The following is a 13,937-nucleotide window of genomic DNA, read 5'->3' on the forward strand; positions in this document are numbered from 1 at the left end:
ACACAGTCAAAGGCTTTGGCATAGTCAATAAAGCAGAAGTAAATGTTTTTCTGTAACACTCTAGCTTTTTTGATGATCCAACGGATATTGGCAATTTGATTTCTGGTTCCTCTGCCTTTTCTAAAACCAGCTTGAACATCAGGAAGTTCACTGTTCACATATTGCTGAAGCCTGGCTTGGAGAATTTTGAGCATTACTTTGCTAGCGTGTGAGATGAGTGCAATTGTGCAGTAGTTTGAACATTCTTGCATTGCCTTTCTTTGGGATTGAAATGAAAACTGACCTTTTCCAGTCCTGTGGCCACTGCTGAGTTTTCCAAATTTGCTGGCATGTTGAGTGCAGCATTTTAACAGCATCATCTTTTAGGATTTGAAATAGCTCAACTGGAATTCCATTACCTCCACTAGTTTTGTTCGTAGTGATGCTTCCTAAGGCCCACTTGACTTCACAATCTAGGATGTCTGGCTCTAGGTGAGTGATCACACCATCGTAGTTATCTGGGTCATGAAGATCTTTTTTTTACAGTTCTGTGTATTCTACATCAGAGGGATGCAATCATAAAATCCAAATTGAGACACATTATAGAACAACCCCAGTGTTCATCAGATAAATTATAAGGAAAAAAATTGGAGAGAGGAGATGGAAGACAAAAGGAGATGTGTAATACTGTGCTGGGCGAACGCGCTTGTACTCTAGCCTCATAGTCTATGCTTCTGCTCTTACGACTGGGTAATTTAGACCCAGCCAGTTCCTTCCCTGAGAGTCTTTTTTTTTTTTTTTTCACTTTTTTTTTAAATGATGGAGTTAGACCACGTGATTTCCAAGGTTACATCCAACTCTGAAATTCTAAAAATGTTAGTATAAAGAATAGATCCTGGTAAGGGATTGGTGGTATGAAGCCTGAAGCTGGACCACCTGCCTTCCTGACCTGAGTATTTTCCATGTTAGGTCATCCCACTCTGGCTTTTTTCCAATGTGGGAACCACATTCCAGGGCTCTGCTCAGACAGGTTACACAGCAGAGTGTAATCAGACTGCCTGTTACCAGGAATGTGATTTATGAACAGTTACATATATTACTTTTCTATCTAATCTTGAAAATAGAGATGGTGGGGATTAAATAAGATGATGTATGTAGAGTATTTAGAGAACACACACATGCATGCAGGCACAAAGAGAGGCTTTAAAAATACAGGAGCTGGTCTCAATGCGTGCACCACATTTAAATCTCTATTCAAACAAATAAATTTTAAAAACATTCATCATACCTCTGATACAAATATAAATTTGATACTGCCTGGGTATTATATGATATTGAGGAATTGTTAATATTTTTAAGACATTATTCTGGTTACGTTTGAAGAGAGAGAGTACACTCGTAATCTTTTAGAGATTATGTCTTGAAATTTTTAAAGAAGAAATGAAAAAAAGTTTTCAAAGTAAGTTCCCTGGTGTAAATTCATATAAATCTCTTTGTGCATGGCCCCTGCTTAACCTCCAGCCTTACTTCTCACAGCGCACCGAGTCCAGCCTCGTCAGGCTGCTTGTGGCTCGCTGAGCGTGCCCCTCCCTGTGACGCCTTTCCTTCGCTGCACGCGTTGCCTGGGAGCCCATCCCCGTCTCTCTCTCCCCTCGGGCTTCCGTTTGTCCCCCAGTGTCAGTCCCAGGCCTCTTCCTCTGGGACCCTGTCCTGACACCCACAGGCTGGAGTAAGCGCTGCCCCACCACGTGCTGCTGGCACTGGTCGCTGCACTCTGTTGTAACTGCGTATTTTCCCGCTTCCCCTGATGGACTGTGATTTTCTTTTTCTGAGAGCAGTAATTATGTACTTTATCTCAGAACCTCAAGAATCAGAGACAGTGAATTAGAAATGGTGAATGATTTCTAAGGGCCTCCCAGCTGGCTCAGTGGTAAAGAATCTGCCTGCAATGCAGGAGACGCAAGAGACACCGATTTGATCCCTGGGTCGGGAAGACCCCATGGAGAAGGAAATGGCAACCCGCTCCAGTATTCTTGCCTGGGAAATCCCATGGACAGAGGGGCCTGGAGGTCTGTGGTCCACAGGAGTACAGATGATTTCTAGGAAGATGAGAGGAGGCTGAACTAAGACGGAGGTAGTAGGAATGGAGAGCAGAGGCAGGACTTAGGAGAGGCTGAAACAGAAGGAACATGGTTTCCTACCTGACTTGATTTGGGAGGGTGAGGGAGGGGAGGAGTCCAGGATGACCCAGCGGTTTCTACCATGGGAGGTTTAGCGAATGTTAAGAATATGAGATTCCACAGGCTAAGAAAAGTGGGTGATGCTTTTTCATGAACACATGAAGTTTGAAATTTATTATAACATGATTCTGAAAAGCACAGTGTTCAGTCACAAATAGTACAGCACAATTTAGTCCCAAAAAAAGCATGGAATTTAGAGCCAACAGTCCTAAGTTCTGTACCTCGTCCTTCCAGTTAATAGCTTTATGACTTTGAGCAAGCCCCTTCTCTGAGCCAACTTTTTTCCCCCTAAAAACTGGTTTGTCAGTCTCTGGGTGGTAGGGCCAACACTCTTCCATGGCACCAAACCCAGAGTGGTGGTTTGATGGGTATAAAGTAAGTTACACAAGACGAGTAAGTTCCACATCTGCTGTACAACCCAGTGCAACAGTCAGCACTACGGTATTGTGCGGATAAAGATTTGTTAGAAAGGCAGAAGAGTGTTCTTACCATACACACAAAATTATTAATAAAACCACAAAGGGACACAGAGAAACTTTTAAAGACAACTGTAATGATTATTATGTCTATGTCCAAACTCACCAGATTTTATCCATGAACTGTGTGCAGTTTTTCGTATACCAAGTATACGTCAGTGAAGCTGGGGGGAAAGCGCTAGATAATACATTCCCCACCTTCCCGTCAAAGTAGTCATTGAAGTGGTATCAGTAGTTGGTGATGACTTGCATACAGTAAGAAGTAGAAGTGAAAAAGAACTTTTGAAAGTGGAAGGAAAAAGTAAAGGAATTATTATTGTAAGTATCTTTTTAATTCAGCATTGATCAGAAAAGGGGGGTTAGGTGGGGTCTGCCTAAGTTTAAGGTAGGATAGAAAGACAGCACATGGTCAGTGAACCCTTTCAGCTGCCTTCTGAAGGATTTGTTGCTGTTTTCTGGAAAATATCTGCTGCAGATAAGAAGTCATCTCTATCAGGAGGAAGAGTACCATAGCTCTGAGCAGGAAAGAATGAGGAATGAAATCTCTGACCTAACACAGGAGCTTCATCAGAAGGAGATCACTATAGCAACTGTCATGAAGAAAGCTGCCCTTCTGGAAAGACAGTTAAAAATGGAGCTAGAGATAAAAGAGAAAATGCTATCGAAACAACAGGTATGCAAGGGGCAGGAGCGCCTGTCCAGGTCACCCTTGTTGGGTGCAGAGTCACCTTCCTTACTGATTGCGGAAAGTGTTCTATTTCTTCTACGGTTTCTGAGTCTAGCAGCACAGAAATGCCTTGTGGAGTCACATAACACCTTGGTGAGATAACACAAAGTGTCATCAACCAAAAACCAGGGAAGCAAGTGGCGGCACAAGATCATTTCTGTAAATCTCACACTGTCGTTTTCTTGTGACCCATGTGATCGCCCCAGCAGCAACAGCACGCAGTAGTCACAGATTGCTTCCGGAATTTGTTTTCCTTAGTTCTCGTCGATTAACATTTAAGAGCTTTTACTCCAGCTTTTCGTGGACATTTCTCACTCCCATTTCATATATTTATTTTAGAATTTTGAAAAATGGATATTGGAAATGAAGATTAGCTCATATGCACTGAATATTCACCTAATGCATAGCATGGTTCATGGGAAAAAAACAGCGATTATAACATTCTACTGTTCAGATACTGCAAATGACTTCTAAGTCTTCCCTTCCTTCTTTCCTCCCTTTCCTATTTATTTTGAAATTCCCTCAATCCTTTGGTGGTGGTGGTGGTTTAGTCACTTAGTCGTGTCTGACTCTTTGCAGCCCCATGCACTGTAGTCCACGAGGCTCCTCTGTCCATGGAATTCTCCAGGTGCGAATACTGGAGTGGGTTGCCATTTCCTTCACCACCTCAATCCTGTACTCACTATCAAATTGGTGACCTGCTACTGAAAGTGTAGTGTTTCTCTGCATTATTACCCCAAATATGGTTTTTGAGAGCACCATTCAATAATTTTCTAGATCTATGACAGTTACTGGGGCTTCCCTGGTGGCTCAGATGGTAAAGAATCTGCCTGCAATGCGAGAGACCCAGGTTTGATCCCTGGGTTGGGAAGATCCCCTGGAGAAGGGGATGGCAACCCACTCCAGTATTCTTGCCTTGAGAATTCCATGGACAGAGGAACCTGGTGGGCTACAGTCCATGCAAAAAGTCAATAACAGGCTATTTAAATCCTATGTATTGTAAAAATAAGAAAATATTCTGGCTTTGCCCTAGTATAAGCCTTAAACTGTGATTAACCTGTAAAATACACAGGAAAACTACATAGATGGGATGATAGCATTGGCCACACTGTATAGGAAATGATATTTTACAGGTGTTAACAGTGATCTAGGTAGTTGGATTATGAATGGTTTTCATTTTAACCTTTATACTCTTCTATATTTTTAGACTTTTGTCAAGGAGAATATATTTTATAATTTACAAAAGTAAATCTTTTTAAGGAAACTGCTTTATGTAGAAATGAGCCCTAGATAAATAAAAGGGCAGATGCCATGTCTAAGTACTGTCAAGTAGAAGAAATTAGGGAGAAAATAAATTAGGAGACAAAATGAAGTAGTCACAAAAAAAAAGGAAATTTGGCAGGAGTATCAGGAAGAACAAAACTTAATGTAAAATCATATTTGCGTGTATGTAATGTAAAAATTAATCAGGTAATGAAGAAACTTAATGGACAGTGTTATTCAAGCATGTTTTTAAAATTGTGATTTTTTTCTGGTGATAATTTGCATACCATAAAAAAACAGAAGTGAGAAATGGAATTTGGGAATGGGAAAGGGTCATCAATCAGTATAGTTTGTTTTTAATTTGGCAGCAATCAGGAAAGGAGGGTGCAGTGGGGCCTGCCGAAGATCAGAGAACTGAATGAGAATACCTGATTTATGACGAGCCTGCCTAAGTGTCTCCCTTTGCTACTCTTAGAAAATATTTATATTAACAAAGTAAAATTAATTTTCATAGAATTGTGGGCTCTTATTATGAATTTCACATTCACTTTTAACTACTAATCTCCTTTCAGATGTTGGATACGAGGTACAAAGCTGTCAGGACTGAAAACACACACCTGAAAGGCATGATGGGAGACTTGGACCCCGGGCGGTACATGGTAATGTGCTGACGCCACTCAGTAGCTTGAACAGAGAGCCTGCCTCCTTGACCAGATACTGTTTACCGAACGCCTCCCGCCTGTCAGGCGTGCAGGAGTCGGGCTGACAAAGTATCTCGTACTTGGATGGAATTTACTTTTATCTGCAGGCTGGAACATTTGAATTTCTGGTTTTCTCCTTGTTCTTTTCTTGAATTGGGCTCAATTCAAATTATTTCCTCAAACATATATTACTGTCCTTGCCTTTGCGTCTGGACTCCTACACCCTGCACAGCCCGACTCCTCTCAGTTCCACTTGGTGACCTGCCCCTGAGACTCCAGTCAGAACAGGTAGTTCCAGCCGCACTTGGGCCGATTTGTCTCATAGCTTGTCCCTCCCCCCCAGATGGGGAACAAGGACCGAGTGGTGCCTTATTAACGTGTCACCAATACTTCCCAGCGTCAGGGGGACAGTCTTCAGTGAATGCTGGTTAAATAAAAAGAATGGATCAGTGAATGATTGAGGTCTGACCTTGTGGTTTTTAACTGGTGCCTTTACAGGCTTACACAAGACAACTTAAACAGGTCATGTGCCTTTCTTTTCAGTTGTTTAATATAACAGTTGAGGTTTGCTTTTTTACATGTGAAATAGGAGAACGTTTATTTATTGAACTAATAAAATATTGTAGTTACTTGTTTATCATTTATTTGCTTTGAGTAAATATTCTGAGATAAAATAATTGTCTGCCAGTGCAGGGAATGCAGGGGATCCGAGTAAGGCTATTGCTTAACCTGGCCTCAGATTCCTCACTGTAAAGTGATCAAGTTGGATTATGCATTCTCCATGGTCCTTTCTTAAGTCAGGATTCTGTATTTCTTTCTTTGTCAGTATTTTTGTTTTTGAATTTTTAATTGAAGTATAGTTGGTTTACAATATTATGTAAGTTACAGGTATACTACTTAGTGATTCACAATTTTTAAGGTTATTCTCTATTTATAGTTATTATAAAATATTGGCTATATTCCCTGTGTTATACAATATATCCTCATAATTTATTTTATACATAATAATTTGTACCTCTTAATTCCCTCCTGCTCTCTATCTGCAAATCTCTTTTTTGTTATATTTGCTATTTGTTTTATTTTTTATATTATACATAGGAGTGGTGTCATACAGTGTTTGTCTTTCTCTGACTTATTTCACTTGGCATAATACCCTTCAAGTCCATCCATGTTGTTGCACATGGCAAAATTTCATTCTTTTTATGGCTAAGTAGTATTCCATTGTGTGTGTACATACCACACCATCTTTATCTATTCATCTGTTGATGGACACTTAGGTTACTTCCATATCTTGACAATTGTAAATAATGTTGCTATGAACATTGGGGTATATGTATCTTTTTGAACCATGTTTTTGTTTTTTTCAGATATTTATATACCCATGAGTGAAATTGCTGGGTCGTAAGATAGTTCTATCTTTAGTGTTTTGAGAAACTTCTTTACTGTTTTCCACAGTGGCTGCACCAATTTGCATTCCCATCAACAGTGTATGAGGGTTTCCTTTTCTCCATGTTCTCACCAACACTTATTATTTGTATTCTTTTTGATGATAGCCATTCTGACAAGTGTGAGGTGATAATCTCATTGTGGTTTCAATTTGCATTTCTCTGATGATTAAGAATGTTGAGCAATGTTTCTTGTGCCTGTTAGCCATCTGAATGTTCTCCTTGGAAAACTATTCAGTTTTTCTATTTTTTAATTGGGTTGTTTGTTTTTTTGATGTTGAGTGTATGAGATGTTTACATACTTTTGATATTAACCCCTTTTGATCATACCATATTTTCTTGCATTCAGTCAGTCAGTTCAGTCAGTTCAGTTGCTCAGTCGTGTCCGACTCTTTGCGACCCCATAAATTGCAGCACGCCAGGCCTCCCTGTCCATCACCAACTCCTGGAGTTCACTCAAACTCATGTCCATTGAGTCGGTGATGCCATCCAGCCATCTCATCCTCTGTCGTCCCCTTCTCCTCCTGCCCCCAATCCCTCCCAGCATCAAGAGTCTTTTCCAATGCGTCAACTCTTCGCATGAGGTGGCCAAAGTATTGGAGTTTCAGCTTTAGCATCTGTCCTTCCAGAGAACACCCAGGACTGATCTCCTTTAGAATGGACTGGTTGGATCTCCTTGCAGTCCAAGGGACTCTCAAGAGTCTTCTCCAACACCACAGTTCAAAAGCATCAATTTTTCAGCACTCAGCTTTCTTCACAGTCCAACTCTCACATCCATACATGACCATTGGAAAAACCATAACCTTGACTAGACGGACCTTTGTTGGCAAAGTAATGTCTCTGCTTTTGAACATGCTATCTAGGTTGGTCATAACTTTTCTTCCAAGGAGTAAGCGTCTTTTAATTTCATGGCTACAATCACCATCTGCAGTGATTTTGGAGCCCCCAAAAATGAAGTCTGACACTGTTTCCACTGTTTCCCCATCTATTTCGCATAAAGTGATGGGACCAGATGCCATGATCTTCGTTTTCTTAATGTTGAGTTTTAAGCCAACCTTTCACTCTCCACTTTCACTTTCATCAAGAGGCTTTTTAGTTCCTCTTCACATTCTGCCATAAGGGTGGTGTCATCTGCATATCTGAGGTTATTGATATTCCTCCCAGAAGTCTTGATTCCAGCCTGTGCTTCTTCCAGCCCAGCGTTTCTCATGATGTACTCTGCACATGAGTTAAATAAGCAGGATGACAATATACAGCCTTGACGTACTACTTTTCCTATTTGGAACCAGTCTGTTGTTCCATGTCCACTTCTAACTGTTCCTTCCTGACCTGCATACAGGTTTCTCAAGAGGCAGGTCAAGTGGTCTGGTATTCCCATCTCTTTCAGAATTTTCCACAGTTTATTGTGATCCACACAGTCAAAGCTTTGGCATAGTTAGTAAAGCATAAATAGATGTTTTTCTGGAGCTCTCTTGCTTTTTGAAGAGATGTTGGCAATTTGATTTCTGGTTCTTCTGCCTTTCCTAAAACCAGCTTGAACATCTGGAAGTTCATAGTTCATGTACTGCTGAAGCCTGGCTTGGAGAATTTTGAGCATTACTTTACTAGCGTGTGAGATGAGTGCAATTGTGTGGTAGTTTGAGCATTCTTTGGCATTGTCTTTCTTTGGGATTGGAATGAAAACTGACCTTTTCCAGTCCTGTGGCCACTGCTGAGTTTTCCAAATTTGCTGGCAGTAGGTTGTCTTTTCAATTTGTCATTAGTTTCCCTTTATTTAAAGGAAATGGTGGCCCACTCCAGTGTTCTTGCCTGGAGAATCCCAGGGATGGGGGAGCCTGGTGGGCTGCCATCTATGGGGTCGCACAGAATCGGACATGACTGAAGCAACTTAGCAGCAGCAGGATTTGTTTATTTTTGCTTTTGTTTGCTTTGTTTCAGGAGATAGATACAAAAAATATTGCTACCATTTGCATCAAAGTGTTCTGTGATGATACTGTATTTCTGTGAGAGTATGTCCTTAATTCTCCTAATAGTCCACAATCTAGCCTCAAAGAATAGAATCACTCTGGACGCTTCCTGCATTCTTCTTTGAACCTCGTTATCGATCCTGTGATTGGAGTATGTGCTGTGCTATGCTTAGTCACTCAGTTGTGTCTGACTCTTTGGACCCCATGGACTGTAGCTCACCAGTCCATGGGGATTCTCCAGGCAGGAATACTGGAACGGGTTGCCATGCCCTCCTCCAGGGGATCTTCCCAACTCAGGGATCAAACCCAGGTCTCCCTCATTGCAAGCAGATTCTTTACCGTCTGAGCCACCAGGGAAGCCCCACTGGAGTATAGATAAAAATAAGGTATATGTGATTTCCCTGTCTGTTACAGAAAGTCTGTGTGACACAAGGACTGTTTTTCCTAAATTGTATACATGAAAAAAATTAAATTGGATCCTGCCTTCATCTATGGCTTTCTTCTCTCTCTCTCTTAAAAAAGTAGTTTTTGTGTTATTTTTCAGAATCTCAGTCTGAATGTCTGTAGTTGTGCGTTCTGCTTCATTACACACCCCACCAAGCCACTTCATTTTGACTCCTGTTGGCATTTGGCTCTGTTTGCTTATTTATTTTCAAATTTTCAAGAAATAAAACACAGAAAGATGTATAAAGAAGCAGCTAATTACCCCCGTGTCCATCCCCAATCCCAGTTTGGACTCCAGAGATACTCAATGCTAACCAACTATTGTACTGCATTCTATAAAACATTTTCCTTGCTTGTGCAAACACTTAGATGGGATGAGTTGAGTGTTCTTTTACAGAAATACATGTATAACATTTACATTGGGCCTTCCCTGGTGGCTCAGTGGTAAAGAACCCGCCTGCCAGTGCAGGAGATGTAGGAGATTCAGGTCTGATCTCTGGGTTGGGAAGATCCCCTGGAGGTGGGCATGGCACCCACTCCAGTATTCTTTTTTTTTCTTTATGGTTTACTCAAACTTTATTGTTATTATTTTTTACAATATTATATTGGTTTTGCCATACATCAACATGAATCTGCCATGGGTGTACATGTGTTCCCCATCCTGAACCCCCCTCCCACCTCCCTCCCCATACCATCCCTCTGGGTCATCCCAGTGCACCAGCCCCAAGCATCCTGTATCCTGCATCGAACCTGGATTGGCCATTCGTTTCACATATGATATTATAAATGTTTCACATCTCCCAAATCATCCCACACTCGCCCTCCCCCACTCCAGTATTCTTGCCTGGAGAATCCCATGGACAGAGGAGCCTCGCAGGCTACAGTCCACGGGGTCGCAAAAGAGACCGAGTGATTAGATGATGACAGTAAGACACGACTAAGTGGTTAGATCACAGTAACAACACAGACATTACTCTCAGCTGCCTTTTGACTATGTATCATGGGTATTTCTACAAGTCAGTAGAGAAACATCTTTTAATTTTTCTTAATTTTTCAGAAAAAAAATATATACTCATGTAAAATACATATACACAATGTAGTATTACTCAGCCATTAAAAAGAATACATTTGAATCAGTTCTAATGAGGTGGATGAAACTGGAGCCTATTATACAGAGTGAAGTAAGCCAGGAAGAAGAACACCAATACAGTATACTAACGCATATATATGGAATTTAGAAAGATGGTAACAATAACCCTGTGTACGAGACAGCAAAAGAGACACTGATGTATAGAACAGTCTTATGGACTCTGTGGGAGAGGGAGAGGGTGGGAAGATTTGGGAGAATGGCATTGAAACATGTAAAATATCATGTATGAAATGAGTTGCCAGTCCAGGTTCAATGCACGATACTGGATGCTTGGGGCTGGTGCACTGGGACGACCCAGAGGGATGGTATGGGGAGGGAGGAGGGAGGAGGATTCAGGATGGGGAACACATGTATACCTGTGGCGGATTCATTTTGATATTTGGCAAAACTAATACAATTATGTAAAGTTTAAAAATAAAATAAAATTTAAAAAAATACATATACATTTTAGTGAATTGAAGCACAACTCATATACCAGTGATTTTAGTGAGTGTTGTAACTCTTTTTCTCGTTTCTCCCCTTCCCTCCATTTCTCCAGCCACCTCATAACCAATCCATTAGATAACATGTTAAGTCTTCAGTATGCATCATTTTATGTTTCTTCGTGTGTGTGTGTGTGTGTGTGTGTGTGTGTGTGTGTAGTCATATACCTATTCAGGGGTTTTAACTTGTTTTAAAAATGGATTGCATTTTGTACACTTCTCTGTGTCTTTTATCCTTTGTTAATCCTTCTAAGTCAGCAAGTTTAGGTCTTATCGGATTATATAGTAGCTTAAGAATATCCCATGATTTTCATGAAAAAATTCAGCTGTTTTTCCAGAATTACAGTTGGGGTTAGGGGTACTGACTCCATGCAGTCCAAAGTCTGCAGCTAGCTTTACAGCCAGCCTTCCTCCATATCTGAGGATTCGACCAATTGCAGATGTGTAGTGCTGTAGTGCATATTTAGGGAAAATGAAACAATCCATGTACAAATCCACACAGTTCAAACTCATGTTGTTCAGGGGTTAACTGTAATTCATTCATAATTAACAACCCTATCTCTAGATTTTTACACAGAAACACAATACTATGAAAAACATCCTTGTCCATACATCTTGGAATAGCTTCCTGAGAATGCAATTGCTGATTCAAAGGATATGTATCTTTTAATTTTAAAATATTGGTTGTCAAATCATATTTCTACCCTCTCTATAAGAGAGTAACCTTTTCTTTCATCCTTACTGGCAATAGGTGTTATTGCTCTTTTAAATTTTTGCTGGTCTGATGGGTATAAAGTGATTTCTCAATAGTCTTTTACTTTACATTTCCCTGACTGCAGAGGGCATATTTTTGCATATTTATTGGCAATATACTATGACCTAGTTATATTTTTTGATCATTTTCCTTGGGCAAAGCTGAAACTCATTTTCTTTGGGCTTTCTTTTTTTCTTGTCAGTTTATAACAGCATTTTTCTAATTTGTTGTTTCTAACTTTTATATCTTTTGTCATATGAAATATTTTAAACTTTTATTTGTCAAACATGTACAATTTTTTGTTTATAGCTTCTGAATTTCCTTCCTTGTGTAACATGGTTCTTCTAACTTCTGGACAATATGTATAATTTCTTCAAAGATTTTTATATTTTTCATCTAAATTTTTAATTCATTTGAATTACACTTTTGCATGTAGTATAAAATAGGAATCCAATTAAAGATTTTTATAATAAATGTTAAGCTCAATTAATCCAGTTTCTCCTGATAATTTCCTGTTGGATTCTATTTGGAATTGAATTAAGCTTATATATTATCTTTGAAAGAATTGGCATTTCTATAAAAGTTAATTTCCCTATCCAGTAATATGGCATGGCTTTCTATTTCTTCATCTCTTATTTTATGCTTTTCAATAAGACCTTACAGTTTTCTTCATATAGTTTCTGTACCTTTTAAACTTATTCTCTTTTAAAACTTATTCTCTTTCTTTTTAAACTTATTCTCAAGTATTTTATAGTTCTTGTCACTATTGTAAGTGGAATATTTTCTGTTTTCCATATCCAAAAACTTACTGTAAATATAGGAAAAAAAAGTCAAACTATCTTTTAATTCTAGTAGGCTTTTTACTAGAGGTTCTTAAGTGTTTTGACATATGTAGTTGTATCAACAAAAATAGTTGTATCTCTTCTAGTGTTCACAACAGTAATTTTTGTCATATTGAACTTGCTGAAACTTCCAAGAGAATATTAAGTAATCATAGTGATTATTGGCAAATTTGTCTAATTTCTGATTTTAGGTGAAACCATTTTAGAGTTTTACTATTTAGGATAATATTCTTGATTTATGGTCTTTATTATGTCTTTCTATTCCTGAAATTACTTAGAGCTTTTAAGATTTGCTTCTGTTTTATCAAATGCCCATTCAACATACATGACATCATGTAGTTTTTATCCATTAGTTTTTTGATGTGTAATACACTGTGACTGATAGATTTCATGATATTGATCCACCTTTAAATTCATGAAATAAGACTTTTTGATCATTCTATTCATTTTTGAGTGGTGTCATAACAGACGGCCACAAACTGAGTGTCTGAAGACAATAGAAACTTACTGTTGTATAGTTCTAGAAGCTAGAAGTCTAAACTCAAGGTGTCGATAAAACTATGAAAAGAAAAAGAAAGTGAAGTAGCTTAGTCATGTCCAGTTCTTTGCAACCCCATGGACTGTAGCCTACCACGCTCCTCCATCCATGGTATTTTCCAGGCAAGAGTTCTGGAGTGGGTTGCCTTTTCCTTGTCCAGAGGATCTTCCTGACCCAGGGATCAAACCCGGGTCTCCTGCATTGTAGGCAGATGCTTTACCCTCTGAGCCACCAGGGAAGTCTCAGTAGGACTATGCTCCCTCTGAAGTCCTTGGGAGGGAATTCACCCTTACCTCTTTGTAGCCTCTAGTGATTTGCCAACAATCTGTCAGTCCTTGGCTTGTACATGCATTGCCCCAGTGCCCTGTCTTCACATGGCCATCTTTCTTTCTTTCTTTTTGTTTCTTCATACCATCTTCCGTCTATGTATGTCTGTTCTGGTATCCAAATTTCCCCTTTTTATAGAATCCCTGTCATGTTGGATTAGAGTCCACCTTAATGACCTCATTCTTTATTTGGTTACCTCTGTAAAGATCCTATTTACAAATAAGATCACATTCTAAGGTATTAGTAATGGCTTGGACTTCAACATATAACAGTCATACTCTTAACAGTTTTTTTTTTTTTTAATTTTATTTTATTTTTAAACTTTATAAAATTGTATTAGTTATGCCAAATATCATAATGAATCCACCACAGGTATACATGTGTTCCCCATCCTGATCCCTCCTCCCTCCTCCCTCCCCATACCATCCCTCTGGGTTGTCCCAGTGCACTAGCACCAAGCATCCAGTATCGTGCATCAAACCTGGACTGGCAACTCATTTCATACATCATATTTTACATGTTTCAATGCCATTCTCCCAAATCTTCCCACCCTCTCCCTCTCCCACAGAGTCCATAAGACTGTTCTATACATCAGTGTCTCT

The 13,937-nt window shown here is 39.5% G+C and overlaps 1 protein-coding gene across 7 annotated transcripts in view; it reads left to right on the forward strand.

Moving 5' to 3' along the window:
• Positions 1 to 13,937, forward strand: part of DEUP1 (deuterosome assembly protein 1) — a 149,427-nt gene that overhangs the window by 83,591 nt on the left and 51,899 nt on the right. For all 7 annotated transcript variants that reach the window (XM_055581635.1, XM_055581633.1, XM_055581636.1 and 4 more), the window contains 2 exons: positions 3,171 to 3,368; positions 5,258 to 5,344. In XM_055581635.1, coding sequence (XP_055437610.1) covers positions 3,171 to 3,368; positions 5,258 to 5,344 — 285 coding nt within the window. The remainder of the gene's footprint in view (positions 1 to 3,170; positions 3,369 to 5,257; positions 5,345 to 13,937) is intronic.

The sequence above is a fragment of the Bubalus kerabau genome, chromosome 5 (genome assembly GCF_029407905.1).
Source record: "Bubalus kerabau isolate K-KA32 ecotype Philippines breed swamp buffalo chromosome 5, PCC_UOA_SB_1v2, whole genome shotgun sequence".
NCBI lineage: Eukaryota > Metazoa > Chordata > Mammalia > Artiodactyla > Bovidae > Bubalus > Bubalus kerabau.